Source organism: Anastrepha obliqua, chromosome 1 (genome assembly GCF_027943255.1).
Source record: "Anastrepha obliqua isolate idAnaObli1 chromosome 1, idAnaObli1_1.0, whole genome shotgun sequence".
In the NCBI taxonomy this organism is placed as follows: Eukaryota; Metazoa; Arthropoda; class Insecta; order Diptera; family Tephritidae; genus Anastrepha; species Anastrepha obliqua.
In genome coordinates, this window is record NC_072892.1 from 98,258,279 (window position 1) to 98,273,876 (window position 15,598).

Sequence of the window (15,598 nt, forward strand, 5' to 3'; positions counted from 1 at the left end):
TGAAGCGATTCCAGGTCCTCGAATAATCTCGAGATTAATCTCAGTCCTTCTCTGGTAGTTTGCTTATGAAAATTAAACCATTCAAATGTTTACCCAAATATTGCAAGTTGAGAGCCTGTTGCTCCCAAGCCCCCTAAGGCCCAAAGTTTCACATTAGTTAATTAACGCTTTTCTCTCATGCGTTGTTCAAGTTGATCGCAGACAGGTTTTTAGTGGAGTGCAAATTCTTCTTATATTTTTATAATCGAATTGCCTTTCTATATTCAATTCAGGAAAAGGTTTATAAAAAAACAACGGCTCCATTAGTCAAGGATGTACTCAATGGCTACAATGCCGCTGTATTCGCTTATGGCGCCACCGGTTCTGGCAAAACACACACCATGTTGGGTCCCTGCCGCAAGAAAACTACTTCAACGGCTACTGAACGTGGCGCGACCGCAACCTATGACGTAGATGTCAATAACAATGAAAGTGGTCTGATGGTTCGTGCCATCGAAGAAATATTTCAAAATATTGACAACGCACAGAGTAATAGTAGCAAAGTAAGTCACAGTTTATATATATACATATCTTATTGAATTACTATATAACTTCCTGTAGGTATCCATTTCTTATCTGGAAATATACAATGAGCTCATTCGAGATCTATTGAATCCTGGTGGTCCATTGGAATTGCGCGAAGATCATCGCGGTCAACGCATAACTGTTGCCGGTCTCTCAGAGATCACCACCACTAGTCGGCAAGAGGTCGTATCGTTGCTGCTTAAAGGCAACAAAGCACGCACCATGGAACCGACAGCGGCTAATCAAACTTCGTCACGCAGTCACGCACTCCTCAGTATTACTGTACAAACTAAGACTCCCTTGGGTACAAAACAAGGTCGTTTATTTCTTACCGATCTTGCTGGCTCAGAACGGGCCAAAAAGACAAAGAATCGCGGCAAACGTTTACAAGAAGGTGCGCATATTAATCGCAGTCTCCTGGCGCTGGGCAATTGCATCAATGCTTTGTCAGGTGGAGCGCGTTATGTCAACTACCGTGACTCAAAACTTACTCGTTTATTAAAGGAGGCTTTAAGTGGTAAATGCAAGACCGTTATGATTGCCCATGTTGCTCCCGAAGGCAAGCACCGTGACGAAACAAAGAACACACTTGTATATGCCGACCGCGCGAATAGCATTTCGACGCGTCTACAGAATTCCGTCTACCTTGATGAGGTGAAAGACTTTCCTACCAAGCACTATCAAAACCTCGTATCTGAGCTGCGTGAAGAAGTGACACGCTTGCGTAGCAAAATGCTCACAGAACGACCACGTAGCGGTGCGGCAGCGGCCGCAGCGGCGCAACCAGAACGCACCACCGCAGAGGATGAGAAGCGTAAAACAGAGTTGCGCTACTTGCGAGAACAAATCGTGCTAACCTTTAAGCAACAAATGAAGCTACGACGCAAATTGCTCGAGGCTGAAAGCCACCTACTTGGACTAGAGCTAGATGCCGAGCGTCAGCATATGATAATTTCGCATTGGCAAGGTCGCATGGGCAAACTTTATGACTCACCGGCAGATGATGGTAAATATATTCAAGCACTAAGTTTGGAATGTTTATCTAACGAAACTGCTGTTTTTCGTGTAACAGATATAGAATCTGAAGGTGCGATAGCACTGAAGAACGCATGGGGTGAACTCTCAGCAATCGAGAAGGAGACTCGTCGTTATAAAGAAATACGTGAACGCACTGAGCAAGAGCTTGAATTGTGTCGACAGAAAGGCGTGCAGTTGGAAGATGTAAGCGCTCCTAAGGCAACTTTAAATTTATTTCTCAAACATTTTTCAACTTGTACTTAATAGGAACTTCCCGAACGCATTACCAGCGATGAAGAACGTGAACTGTTGGCGCTTCTTTGTCGGGTGCATGAGTTAGAAGCAGATAAAGTGTCTCTGCAAGCCGAACGCCTAGCTCGACAGGCCGAGCTAAGAAGACGCGACCTACAGCTGTTACGCGCCGAACGTCAACGTCGGCTATGTGAAGACATAATCAGCTCACAACGCCGCCTAATTGAAGAAGGCAATGTCGAGCTGCCTGACGAACTACGCGAACTTTACGGTTTATATCAGCAAGAGATACATGCTGGCGTTGTTACGCCGGCCACCTCGTACGAGCGTAAATTACCGCCTATCTACACAGCGGGGTAAGAGTTTTTGAGGAATTACGGGAAGATAAATATTTGAGTTTTTGATTTTTTGTTTGAGTGCGGACTTTTCACAAAAGGATTCGAACGCTTGTTTTTTCAACAATCGAGTTAATGAAATGCTGAATTTTTCTAAACCCTTTTCAACCTAATTCTATCAAGCTCGCCACAAACTATCTGACATTAAGAAAAGTGAATTTCATAGAATAGCTCTCGCACTTTTGGCACTCATATTTGAATTTGCTTTTTACTTGCAGTTCCGAATCACCTGGCTCCAGCTCCAGCTCAGAATGGTCACCTGGTTCACCATTGCCACCAATCGACAACCGTATGCTTAGCGCTTTTCAAGATGGACCAGATCGGCATATGGGACCACTTGTTAATCCACGTTTACCAAAGTTATCAGCGACCACTGCACCGTCTACGCGACGTACTACCTCAATACGCATGGCGACCCAAGGGTCCAACACTTAGATCCCGATAACGAACAACCCGAGTACATACAAATTTGCTAAAGGCGCAGAAAAAGCACAAAATTGTAAAAATAGTCTAAGAAATACAAACATAAGTTTTTGCTCAGGGAAAATTGAATGTGTACTTTACTCGTTGTTTTTCATATTATGACATTAATTTTAAGACAAAAATCCGTTTGATTTGCAATTGATTATAAACTAGTGAGTGTAAATTTTCGAATAAATGAGCAGCAAACAGTATGGATTATGATGTCCTTTTTGTAACGGTTGAAAATTTGCCCTTTATTTTATTTGTAAAATTTCTTATTGTCGACCAAAGGCTATGGAGTCGGATATGTGAACCTAATCAGACGATAAATACTTGAAAACACTTATTCTGCTTCTTAATTGGCACGATAACCAGCTCTGCTACCGCCAGCTGGTACCGCATCGAACTCTTTCAGAGCCAGACCGTTTGTATCCATTTGGACGGCATGGCTCAGCCAACATACCCGCTGGATCTTTATTCGCTGCGCTATGCCTATGTCGTCGTAAAGCTCTTACAGCTCATGGTTCCATCGCCTGCGATATACGCCGTCGCCAACGTGCAAAGGTCCAAAAACCTTCCGTCGAATCTTTCTCTCAAATACGTTAGGATGGGAATGATGACAACCTTATAGAGTTTTAGTTTTGTTCGTCGAAAGAGGACTTTACTACTCAATTGCCTACTTAGTCCAAAGTAGCACTTGTTGGCAAGAGAGATTCTTCGTTGGATCTCCGAACACCCCTTTCGAAAGTGAGCTAATGTGAAAAGGCGAAGCATCTCAAGATAGTTGGTTGTGCGTTGGGTTTGGGACCCACCACGTAAAAATCTCCCCTCCAATGAAGATACTCACAAAGCCTCGGATGAGAACTTGAATACACCGACGAGGTATAGAGCATACCGCTTGTCTCTCGATCACGGAATCGATAAAAGTTTATCCAATTGCAGCGATGGGCTGACTGCTCTTCTCGTCTTTACACAAGCTGAAGCAACCTCGAGAGAACCCCACTTGCAAATTTGTGAGTAGAATGTAAATGGAAAGCAGCTATTCTGAATTTTTGACTTAGTGACTGAAAAAATCAAATTTGGAGAGAAAGTTTTAGTCATAGAAGAAGCCTGAAGTAATGGAGCCCCAACTCCTAAGCCTGGGTTGTAGATATAAATGGAATTGACACCAAACTGCATAACAATGCGAATCTGTTAAAGATAATATCGGTAGACCAGCTGATTTGTTTTTTTTTTTCATTCGCCGTGTGCATTAAGAAATTAGCACAAATTGAAATGACGAAAGCCGTTCCATCCATACTATCGTCATATGTTTCTAGCTTCAACAGCATGTCGTATTTTTAACGTAGTTCGTACTCTTCATTATAATCTACCTCCAATGTATAAAACCTTGTTTTTGTTCTAGTGCCACCACCTAAGACGCCTTGGCTGAGGGTCCGCAAATCTCAGGCTGTGCCATCCTAGACCTTACAAAATCCCTGATGCCGCTGTTATTGCCAAATACTTCGATAGTCAATCAAGTAAGAAGGCGCTATTTAAACGGATTTTTAATTATAAGCTAGAGAAAGTGTTCTATGACATCCATAAGCTTTTGGGAAGAAAAATTTCAGTAGTGATGTTTTGGGTAGACGGCCCCTGCGCGATAGCTCGAGGTGAAATCACCGAAAGCTGGGAAGAGAAAATTCATCAACTACTTCTCTGGAACTAAAACCATTTTTTTGTCTTAGTTGATTCGAGTCTAGAATCATTAAACAATTGCCTCGGGCCAAAAAATAGATGTTAGATGGGTTGATGTAAACCAAGAATTATACGAGAAATATTACAAAATTTAACTATTTGAGAGTAAATTTTGCTTTTACGTTGAGAACTTGACAGCGCAATAATGCACGCGCATTTCACATTAGGCCGAGTTTAAAAAAGCGCACCAGTCTTTTTTTTTCTCATACTAACCGAAGTCAATTGAATACACCAAATGAAGCCAAGTCCTTCTCCACCTGATCTTTCCAACGGGGAGGCCAAGAGAAGGCTTTCCTTTGTCTCTACTACCACCGCATCGAATACTTTCAGAACTGGAGCGTTTGTATCCATTCGGAAGTCTTGACCCAGCCAACGGAGCCCCTAGATCTTTATTCGCTGCACTATGTCTCTGTCATCGTAAAGCTCATACAGCTCATTGTTCCATCGCCTAGGATACTCTCGGTCGCTAACGTGTAAGTTCCAAAAATCTTCCGCAGAATCGTTCTCTCAAACACTCCAAGGAACGCCTCATCGGATATTGTCACCGTCCAAGCTTTTGCGCCATACGTTAGAACTTCTAGCTTAGCTCTATAAGTTAGCGAGTAGTAGGTGGGTGATACTTAGGCTGATGATGGGCTCCTGCACTGGCAAAACAATGCCGATTTTTTGTCTTCCTATAGAATTCCAAACAAAATTATATGTAATTTCAAAAACAAACAAAAAGCAAACAATTGAGTTTATAATAACCGAACGAATCCAAAGCGCACCTTTTATTCTCATTACAGAAAAGATCCCTATTAACATGTGTATGTTCAATATTTAGAAATACAAGCAAGGTAATACAAAATGTCGCTCCCACGACAGTCGGGTTTATGTTATCGGAGCGACACTATTTCATATCGAGCGTTTCATCAGCCACCACCAAGAATGTATGGAGAATGTTTTATGTTGTTAAAAAAAGCACACCAGCAATCAAAACGGCTAGCAACAAAATAATCTAGAGGTATGCATTAAAAAACACCTAAAGCATATATTTTATTTATTTCTTCCATCTTTAGCATTTATTATCATTGCGATTATTTGTATTATCTAAACTAATATAATAGTATTAATATTTATATGTACGTATGCGTAATTTCATTTGATTTTTATATTTTGTATATTCTGTATTTGCAATAAATTCACGTTTAACTAAATAAATGAAATTATAGCACAGCAAAGGCTTCTCCAGCTGCAGTGGTTATTGCACTCATCAACCGCGCAGCTAGAATTGTGAAAATATAATAATAATAATTGAGCATAAGCTATACCAAGAGGTAATAAAGTATTTCATTTACGAAAAACTGTGTGTACAAAAACTCCAACAATAAATAAATTATAAATAAAATGCAATGCATACAATAGTTTTACGCTATGTGCGAACTTCTCATGAAACCAACCTTACGCAGTAAATACTCACACTTACATATGGGTATGTACGCTTGCGGTCACATAATTATGTCACTTTATCTTTTTACAATGTTCGTAATATTTTCCATACAAAATTTTTTTTTTTTTTTTTTTTTTGTAATTTTTTATAGAAGTATGTATACCAGTTACTGTATTACAAAAACCTTATAAATTCAAGTTAAAAACCTTATTTAATTTTGTTAATAAAAATAGCACGAAAAATATTGTGAATATTGCAAAAAGATGAAGTGACTTAATTATGTGACCACAAGCGTATAATGCATTCATTTCACACATTAGTTCATTTTAGCACTAATTGCGCTGACCACATATTTTTTTACTTCTTTTGGAAGAGTATGCAAGCAAATCAAGTGCCATTGGCATATGCAAAAAGTATATGCATACAGATATAAATTTGTTTGTATAGTTCAAAGACAGATATCAATAAAAATTTACATACATAGGCGTATAAAAAGGAATCGTTGCGAGCATTTTGCGCTTCATTTACAAATACTATACGTTAGATAAAATACATAATTGAATTAATTCAGTTAATTGCAGCTAGTATATTATTGTTCTCTATGTTTTCTTCCCTTTAGTTTTAATTTATGTGGATAGGGTTGACGTGTTTTGTAGAAAAAATGCTATAAAAATGCCATTTGTTTAATATTTGCCTTGCGTCTATTTTTTGTTTTTTGTTTCAACTGTGATACAGATCGCTTATATTCGAGCCTTTTTGTATTGTATACACATTTATTTCTGATCAAAAAGGCAATACATTTACCGTTTTTTTTCACTCATTTTGTGCTTATTTAATAATTTTAAACTACAAGAGCTACTCTTATAAACGCGGATTTTTTAATGCTATTGAAATTGAAAATGGAATTTTTTAACGTTCTCAAACAGTTATCTAATTATCAGTTTTAATATGTCTTGCTATAAAGGATAGAAATACTTTATATTCCATTTTGCGGCATAGCATTTCAGTTGGGCAGTGTACATATGCACTTGCGTGGAATTTCTTGTGTTCACCTTCCTTTAAACCCACTTAAAAAACACTAAGTGCTTTCGACACGCTTCTTCCGCTTACACACACGGCTCAACGTAATTGCCTGGAAATAGACCGGTCACACCATCCATAACACCTTCCCACCAACCGTCATCATTCTTTTTTAGCACATACAATACAGAGCTTTCCTGAAAACTCAATTCATCATCTTTATCGGCATAGTAATCATAAATTGCGACAACTGTAATTACAGAAATAAAGGTACATAACATTGTTGTTCCTGTGAATATAAGCATGGAGGAAATTGCAGTGCTCTACCTTTTTCGATGTAATTCTTTGGAACCCACCCAGGTAAGTTCTGATCCTCTGGGACGATAGGTGCCAATTGGCCTTGACCCGTTGATGTACGTGGACGCCCAAAGTCTTGATGCTCCTCCTCCGGTGGTGGTGGAGGTGGTAAAGGGGGCGATTGCGAGCCAGGTCGTGCGAAATTCAAACTAAAATTGTTTCTTCAAAAAGAGAACATATATTTTTTTTTTTTTTCAAAATTGGAATTTTTTCATAGCTTGAAATGTTAACAAAGAAATGGGATGTAAGTAATTTAAGAATTCTATTTTCATTTGAAGTGAAAACCGAGACCTTTTTTGTCTCCGTGCTTTCTGATGATTAAATGACAATTAAAACTTGGTTTTGGAATGGAATTCTAACTAAAAACTAAATAATTACTACTCTTTACAAATGAAGACTGATTTATATTGAAAAATTTCTATTTACCTGGTTCCATTCCTTTGATGCAATAGGAGGACAGTAAATATGTACAAAATGTAATATTTGAAAACACAAATTGAACCGAATCTTGATATCTTGAGCCATAACTTGATTATGGTATCTGAAAATTTTTGCAGGTCGGTATAACTTGATTATGGTATCTGAAAATTTTTGCAGGTCGGTATTGAAGGTATTACGATTGTCGCTCGGATTATTTAAAATATAAGTTATCAAGTATTTTGGTACTTCTCAAGATATCGAGTTTCGACTAAATATACAACAATCCAACTAATTCTTACCTGTTGTGATTCCTACCCAATGTATGCATACCAATGTGACTTTGTTCGCTAATTTCGTGTTGCGAAACAGTAAGTGGCGATGGTGGTGCTAAAACAAACACAAATAAAAAAGCAATCAAAATCACTATCCTATTTGTTTTACTCGTATTTTATTTTAACACTTACGCGGCATACTGCTTCGATCATCGTATGTTGTAGGAGGCGGTGGAGGCAATGATTGCATCATACCCGCTGATGGTAAATTGACATGTGTTGCTATTTGCTGACTAGGCGGCATTGGCAACGCACTGTAGCCACCACCACGTTCCCGTTCACTGCCACCAGTTGGAGCACCCGCAGTACTACCAGGTCCACCAATACCGGTGTTACTAATTCCAGTGACAGTTGTGCTTGATGAAGCAGACGACATACGTTTCGGATGTCCAATTGGATAGTTAGGCGCATAGTGCGAAGGCACTTGCGGCGGATTGACAACTGGTGGAGTGCGATATTCTCGCGAGCTCTTGCCCAGCGTACCAGTATTACTCATCGAAGACTTGCCCAATGTACCAGTGTTACCACGCGTCATTTGCGGTGGTGTCGGTGGTTTTGTAGTCGGTGGCGGGCCGACAGAAGGCGCCAGCGAGGATGTTGCCAGCGATTGTATGGATCCGTGACTGGAACCACGATGCTTTTGCTGACGGGTTTGCGATGAATTAACTCCGTGTCCAATATCATCCAGTATCGAATAGTCAATGGGTTTGCGTACATACTTTATTGGTTTCTCTGGATTAATAGGCGCGACGATTTTAAATTGACGGGAGCTAACTTTGTTAGCTGTTAGCACGCCAATTTCACTGTAAAAAAATTATAATTTGCACCTGAGTTTTATGATAAAATTTAATAAAAGCTTATATGATCTTACCGACGTGCCACTTTTTCTTTGTGGATCTGCACCGTTTGTGCAATATGATTCATTTGCGATTCCATTTCACATAATTGTTGTGATTGCAGCTCTAACAGCTGCATATAGCTGTATGCGAGGGTATTGATTTGATATGCCACACTAGCTAATGACTGTGTAGTGTAGTTTTTGGTAGCCTCAAGTGCTGCTTTTTTGTTCTCCTCACTAAAAAACAAAAGGATTTACAAATACATATTCGTAATCTCCAGTACATGATATCAAATTCTCACCGATAGTAAGTGTCCTCACAATAATCTGCCACACGTTCCAAATTCGTATAGCTATCACGCAAACTTTGTCTGCCATCCGGAATTTCCGTACGTATCAATGATGCCAATTCGTCCATTATGTTTTCACTGGCCATGACCGACCATACGGTAACTGTCAAGAAAATAGTTTGATACCACTAAAATGCAAAAAAACCACAATAAATTTAGTATTATCAAAATCACGGAAAACTTCTACGCGGGTGTTGTCGCCAGAAACAAATGTACTGCAGGTTTGTCAATAGAAGTAATCACCGACGTCGACGGCGACGTCGACGCAATCTGCAGTGAATTGGGAGCGCCCTAGCATACGACACCATAGGAAATAAAAAATCTTAGCTTCCAATTTAAATTAACAATAAATTTACCTCGAAGTTTGAAGACCTTCTTCGCGAATTTACAAATCTTTTGGATAATAATTTTAAGAAATTGCCCACAATAAATATGAGTTCACATTTTCCAACTTCGACGATGACGAACTACAGAGAACGTTGATTATGGGCAATGGAAAATATGCACAAAGCAAAATGTCAAATGAATTTAAGGGTTGCATTTTACTATAAAACTGGTAATAGTGACAGAGAACGTAAATTGATTTACATTCTCTGATAGTGAATCAATTGAATCGCAATAAACGGAATTCGAAAATGTTTCGTATTAAATTAATATAAAATACTAGCAAACCCGGCCCGCTTCGCTGGGCACACTAAAATAGAATAGATATGGTTTAGAACAGAAAATATATGGATTTCATATTATTTATTTCTTTATTCTTTATTCAAGCGCTTTGGCATAAGCAATATTTTTTGTTTTTCTATTTGTTTTTGAGTAAATATTTTTTTTTTTTTTATTTTATTTTTATAAAGGTTTACATAACAATTATTATACAAACTAAAAGTAGTTCAGCGCTAGCATCGGATTGAGTAAATATATAATGTTGTTGGCTTCCCAACACGTGAACAGCCAACGTATAGTTGACCATGGGTGAATACTGGTTCTTCTAAATTCATCCCGCATATTTCTAAAGTTTGCCCTTGTGATTTATTGATAGTTATTGCAAATGTTAAACGAATGGCCAGTTGCAAACGCTTGAATTCAAATGGCAATTCAGGTGGAATCATTGGAATTCTTGGTATTAGAACGTCTTCATTCTTGAATTAAAATAATTGCTTGGATAACATAATTCATCAATCGTTTGACTACTTCATTTTGTTCTTGACGTTCTTCTGATGTCTCGTTATTCCGGGCATTTCTCATGCGCCTATTATTATTTGTCGAACGACCAATATGATAACGTGATTGTCTTGGCATTTGTACTGTAATAAACATGATTGTAATTATGGTATTCTGAGATTTTTTTCAATTTTGTGGATTATATTTTCGATGCATATGTGTTTAAAAGCCCAAGTCCACATGGTCAGGATTATTTTATATTGTTGTGATTTTCTTAAATCATCTCTTTTCTTCTGAAAATTGTTGACAATTTGTTATGCATTTTTCGTGCTCTTCTTTTGCATCCTTTAACAATTTCTTTTGTTTTTTCATTTTTTTTACCATTTTTTTCACTCATGGTGTATCGTAGCTTATCGCATATGAACCGAAAAAATAAATCCACAAAACATAATTTCATTTGAACATTCGGATTTCACATTAAATTCTCAAATTTCGTAAGAAATTATTCACTGTTCCAAAATCCATTCCAAAAAAATTCCCAAAAAATGTTTACACTTTACACAGAAAAACGGCTGAATTTTTATATATATATATGTAGATAGATAATATTATTGTATATAGTAAGAGCTGTATATATTTAAGACCTTTTAATGAAATATAATTAAAGCATGTTTAGATATACTCATATGATGGTATATTACAGACAATGACAGATCATGCGGTGAAACCGAATAATACTTTTAAGTGCACACCAACGTTAAGTATATTTTTAGGTCCTCTTCCATTAATTATGGGCCTGCCTCAAATAGCGATTGTTTCTTACAGCCAAAATATCAATTCATTAAATCTGTGAATCAAATTTGAAAGTAAAGATAAAAAATAACTTGATATGAACGTATGCAAAATGTCATTCTACAATTTATGTTAATAGTGATATTTTAAGTCAAGAAAAGTATGCAAAACCCCACATTGTTAGTGAAATATGACTGGAAGGGAAATAATTAAATTATTAACTTTAAATTTTTAATCCTTAATATATACATGAAAATTGTCCTCCTATGACTCAACTAGTTTTAAACTCATCAGATTATTTACATACATCTCTTAAAATGAGCTGATTACAAATTTGATTAGATTTTTTCAACCGGTTTTTGATAAGCATAGTTATTCAAATGTTGGCTACATTAATTAATATAATCCCTCATATAAGTTTATGAAAATGATCATTATCCACAGAAATATCCCTTATATTGAAATAAGGGGAAACTGTCGTTATGCGGAAAATGGTTGTGATTATAAACAAATTTTAAATACTCACGTACATTTTATAAGGTGATCGAGTTTCGATCGGATATTTAAATTTTTCGCACAGTTAATTCTGTAATTGGCGGCCGACGTAGCCGAATGGGTTGATGCGTGATTACAATTCGGAATTCACAGAGAGAACGTTGGTTCGAATCTTGGTGAAACACCAAAATTAAGAAAAACATTTTTCTAATAGCGGTCGCCCTTCGGCAGGCAATGGCAAACCTCCGAGTGTATTTCTCCTCATAAAAATATCTGCCGTTCGGAGTCGGCTTAAAACGGCCCCTCCATTTGTGGAAAAACATCAAGACGCATACCACAAATAGGAGGAGGAGCTCGGCCAACACCCAAAAAGGGTGTACGCGCCAATTATATATACATATATAATTCTGTAATTCACTTCCTTTCAAGGCAATTGCCAGAAAATGAGTAAACGCCGGTGGGGAGAAATGGTGTAGATTCCAATATGATGAAGTATCAAAGGGTCATAAAAAAATGTAATATATAATTACATATTATCAATGTTCAATAAAAGCGTGAAAAGAGAAAGAGTGGATAAATTTGGTTTGCCAATCTAATTTATAAAACCAAAAGCGACAATCAATTACAGCTCCTCGGTAAATTATATTAATTAAATGTATTTATTAGTTTGTGTTAGAGTTTTTGACAAACAAACATCTATTGAATAGTATCAAAAATTCGTATCGAAATCTAAATATAATACATTATAAATACACATGCGAATTTGGCTTACTTTTACTTAAATTTTAAGCGTTATTCGAATTGTATTTTTAAAATATCAAAATGTATGTGTCGTGGATGACAACAATACAAAGAAGTTGGGAAAACACTATAGTTCAGTGTGTCTGAAAATTGTCTTCTCGATGGTATCCTGAATTTTCTCAACTTTTCGCGTCTGCTTTTTGATATGATCTTCCATTTCTTCGAAACGGCCGCTTTTGTCCTTGTGCTTTTCATTCTGCAAAATTCAGTTAGCTAAGATTATTTTAATATAGCGTTTTTGTCCGGACACTCACTTTATATTTTTCCTTTTGCATCGCGTGTTCTACATGAAGGTTACGCAATTTCATCAGCCTACTCTCAAAATGATGCAATTCATTTTTAATTGAACCTAATTCCTTTTCAGTAAAATTGCTCGCTTGCGCCACTCGCCATAAGCCTTGCACTTTTGGCTCAATAAAGTCTTGACTATGCGGTCCTGATGAAACCAAACGTTCCAAGCGCTCATAGTGATCCTTAATGCCGCGATGTTTATCACGCAACTGGTTGATATCGCTTTCGTATTTTTTCAAATTCATTTCAGGGGTATTAATCTCATTATCGTTGGGATCATTCGAAACCATATTAAATGTATCCAGCTCATCTTCATTTATGGCATCTTGAGAAAGAATGCGGTAGAAATTAGTTACAAAATAAATACCGATTAGGCAGCGTGTGAAAAGGAAGGTATGCACTTACTTTCATGTTTTTTAGTATCCGCGGTACCAATATCTTCCAACAAACTATAATAAACATCTACCTTATCCTGATGATGCTGAAATTCTTGTTTAAGTGAGTCGAGTTCTTCTTTGGTGAAACCAGATACCTCAGCTTTTGCCCATAGGCGATTAAGTTTCTTATCCTTGAATGCACTTTTGTTTAAATGGGCATCATCTGGGTCATGAAATTTCTGGAAGGGAAATTTTTATACAATGCACACATACTTGCTATGGGTAATTCATATTATTCGTAGCATGAGAAAATAGGGTTTTTGTTTTTTTTTTTAACCCCTCCATATGTAAAATACAGAGGTACTCATGATTTTTCATTTTTCCTCTATTTATTACCTTGTATGGCTTGACTTTATCTTTATCCTGGGTATCTTCAAAATGCTCAAGTAGGTCATATGTACTCATTATACCAATCAATTTTTGCCGCAATTCAGCCTCTTTAAGGCCCTCTTTGTCTTTGTGTTGAGAGCTTAATTGTTTCCATGTTATTTCTTCTTTATCCTGTATTTTCAGCTCCATGTATAAAGACTTTAACTTCGGTTCCGTTAATCTCTAGAAGCCGAATAAATACAAAATACTTTTAACATTTTTGTAAAATCGAAATATCTGTCACTCACATTTTGTGCCTTGGCCCAGACCAGATTCAATTTGGCAATGCGGAAAGGGCGCTGTAGATTGCGGAAATCAGGGTCATAAGATTCAGTCGTCAATTTCCATTCGCTTTCATCTGACTTCCGACTGCTCTTATCATACGATTTTTGTTGCGTGTTTTTTGGGTCGTTAGCCTCGCGAGAATATTTTTTACTCTGCTTTTTATCTCCAATAGCCAAGTGTAACTGCAGAAGCATCAGCACCAGGAGAACATGGAATAATATTCTCATTTTGCTTTTCTTTGATTTAATTTATTTTAGGATTTACTGACTCCACGAAATACCCAAATTTCGAAATTATACCAAAAAGTGCCGACTCAAACCAAAAAATGATAGTGCAGATTTAATTTGTACCTACACTATGAGGGAACCGGTTACCCGTAAGTTGAAACGAAGTAAATAATTAGTGAAGTTTGGATTTCCAATAAAAAAACAAAAGATTTCTCGATTATGGATATTTTAAAAACTAACTAAGGATAAATCTGTAAAAAGTATTTATTGCATGCTCACGATGGTGGAAAATGCGTTGTATAAATGTACCTCTTTAAAATTTATTATGAATAAAACAAACCAACACTCCAAACTCTCTCAAAAAACCAATTGTTAGAAGTGGCGTTAAATCGCACGAATGAGGGGACCAGTGAACAGAACCACTTCTAAAAAGAAAGGTGTAACCAAATTGATTTGCAATAAATCGATTATTAACCGCGTTTTATGACAGGTTGCGCTGTTTTGTTGGAACCAAATTTAGTTGATTAATTTCTGGAAACAAAAATTCAGTCAGCATGGCTCGATTGCGCTCGCCATTCGCCGTAACCGCGGCTTCTTCCTCAATGGTCAACCAGTTGAAAATTGCTTTGTCACTAGGCCGAGTACGCTGACCGTAAAATGGACGAAGAGCTCTATGAACGCCTCGATCAAATTTATTTTTTAAGTAAATTCCACATTTGTTCTAGCGTTAAACGATTCATGATGACCTGTCAAACCTTATTAAACACAAATGTCAACGCGATTTGCTATTCTGAGTTGTCAAACCATAGTTATCGACATCGAAAGTTCTCATGCAGCTAAAAAAAATACAAATGTCCCACTTCAATCAACACATCCACTAGCAAATGTTTCCTGTGTTGTTTTCTTTGTTCAATTACTCATATAGTTTTTAGCGTTTTATGAATAACGATTGTTTTCTCAATTTCAATATAAACGTTTTCTTTTAACTTTTAACTTTTTATAAAAAAAACTCTTGATTGCAGTAGCCCATTTCTGTAACTTTAACTCCATCAAGTTCTCGAATGAAATAGTCGATTTTACGTCATTCTCACTTGTTCCCTTTCTCTAAATGAAATAAATCGAATTGATCGCCAAAAGTGGTAGTCAGCTGACGCGTTCCACTCCATTTCAGTACGAATGCTTGATTGAAAACATTTCTGTAACCAAATGAAATGAAATATTGTTCTTATAGTGTTTCGCATAGCTTTTCACTGACTGACACTCTCAACATGAATGAAGTCAGTAACAACGGATGCAACGGATATGAAGATCTGCAATTAACCATCCAGTAGGGACATTTAGCATATGGGCCTTTTCCAAAACATAATTAACTTTGTAACTAACTTAGTAAATAATTTGAAATTTTGCATAATTGAAAGAATGAAATGGCCGTTAAACATACTTGAGATTTCAGTTTTATAAAACATCGATATATCGACTATTAATGCCTTGAGTGGAATATATTCGATGCATCGATGTTTTTCCAACATATCTAAATCAGCTGTTATCCACACGGTACTTGCATGTG

At 37.0% G+C, this 15,598-nt stretch overlaps 3 protein-coding genes across 4 annotated transcripts in view; 1 reads left to right on the top strand and 2 right to left on the bottom strand.

The window, feature by feature from the left end:
- The window catches only part of LOC129235998 (kinesin-like protein KIF19), a 30,320-nt gene extending 27,432 nt beyond the window's left edge, over positions 1-2,888 (top strand). Inside the window, exons 4-8 of the mRNA XM_054870120.1 lie at positions 273-542; positions 601-1,570; positions 1,637-1,785; positions 1,849-2,189; positions 2,447-2,888. Of these exons, the coding sequence (XP_054726095.1) occupies positions 273-542; positions 601-1,570; positions 1,637-1,785; positions 1,849-2,189; positions 2,447-2,663 (1,947 nt within the window). The 3' untranslated portion in view covers positions 2,664-2,888. The remainder of the gene's footprint in view (positions 1-272; positions 543-600; positions 1,571-1,636; positions 1,786-1,848; positions 2,190-2,446) is intronic.
- A 3,646-nt stretch (positions 2,889-6,534) lies between these two features.
- Positions 6,535-9,653, bottom strand: LOC129253108 (abl interactor 2). 2 transcript variants are annotated; one of them, XM_054891357.1, is made up of 7 exons: positions 9,530-9,653; positions 9,126-9,276; positions 8,857-9,060; positions 8,118-8,788; positions 7,953-8,040; positions 7,204-7,394; positions 6,535-7,126 (listed from the first exon to the last, which is right to left on the bottom strand). In XM_054891357.1, the coding sequence occupies exons 2-7, from the start codon at positions 9,257-9,259 to the stop codon at positions 6,963-6,965; spliced, it is 1,452 nt and encodes a 483-aa protein (XP_054747332.1). In that variant the 5' UTR covers positions 9,260-9,276; positions 9,530-9,653; the 3' UTR covers positions 6,535-6,962. The 2 variants fall into 2 exon arrangements, with proteins under 2 accessions (XP_054747332.1, XP_054747331.1); XM_054891356.1 differs by having other exon boundaries at positions 9,126-9,301.
- Positions 9,654-12,256: 2,603 nt separating this feature from the next.
- Positions 12,257-14,135, bottom strand: LOC129235525 (alpha-2-macroglobulin receptor-associated protein). The gene is made up of 5 exons (XM_054869412.1): positions 13,768-14,135; positions 13,487-13,702; positions 13,119-13,329; positions 12,677-13,038; positions 12,257-12,618 (listed from the first exon to the last, which is right to left on the bottom strand). Exons 1-5 carry the CDS (start codon positions 14,029-14,031, stop codon positions 12,490-12,492), a joined length of 1,182 nt encoding a protein of 393 aa, XP_054725387.1. The 5' UTR covers positions 14,032-14,135; the 3' UTR covers positions 12,257-12,489.
- Positions 14,136-15,598: the final 1,463 nt, after the last annotated feature.

Excerpts from the sequence above, each read along its gene's own strand:
- LOC129235525 (XM_054869412.1), bottom strand. The coding sequence starts at position 14,031 with ATGAGAATATTATTCCATGTTCTCCTGGTGCTGATGCTTCTGCAGTTA. Across the intron at positions 13,330-13,486 it reads ATAAAGTCAAGCCATACAAG|AAATTTCATGACCCAGATGA; the intron begins GTAATAAATAGA and ends TTTCCCTTCCAG. Across the intron at positions 12,619-12,676 it reads TGCAAAAGGAAAAATATAAA|AATGAAAAGCACAAGGACAA; the intron begins GTGAGTGTCCGG and ends TGAATTTTGCAG.
- LOC129253108 (XM_054891357.1), bottom strand. The coding sequence starts at position 9,259 with ATGGCCAGTGAAAACATAATGGACGAATTGGCATCATTGATACGTACG. Across the intron at positions 7,395-7,952 it reads TTGGGTAGGAATCACAACAG|AAACAATTTTAGTTTGAATT; the intron begins GTAAGAATTAGT and ends CTCTTTTTGAAG. Across the intron at positions 7,127-7,203 it reads AAAGAATTACATCGAAAAAG|TTGTCGCAATTTATGATTAC; the intron begins GTAGAGCACTGC and ends CTGTAATTACAG.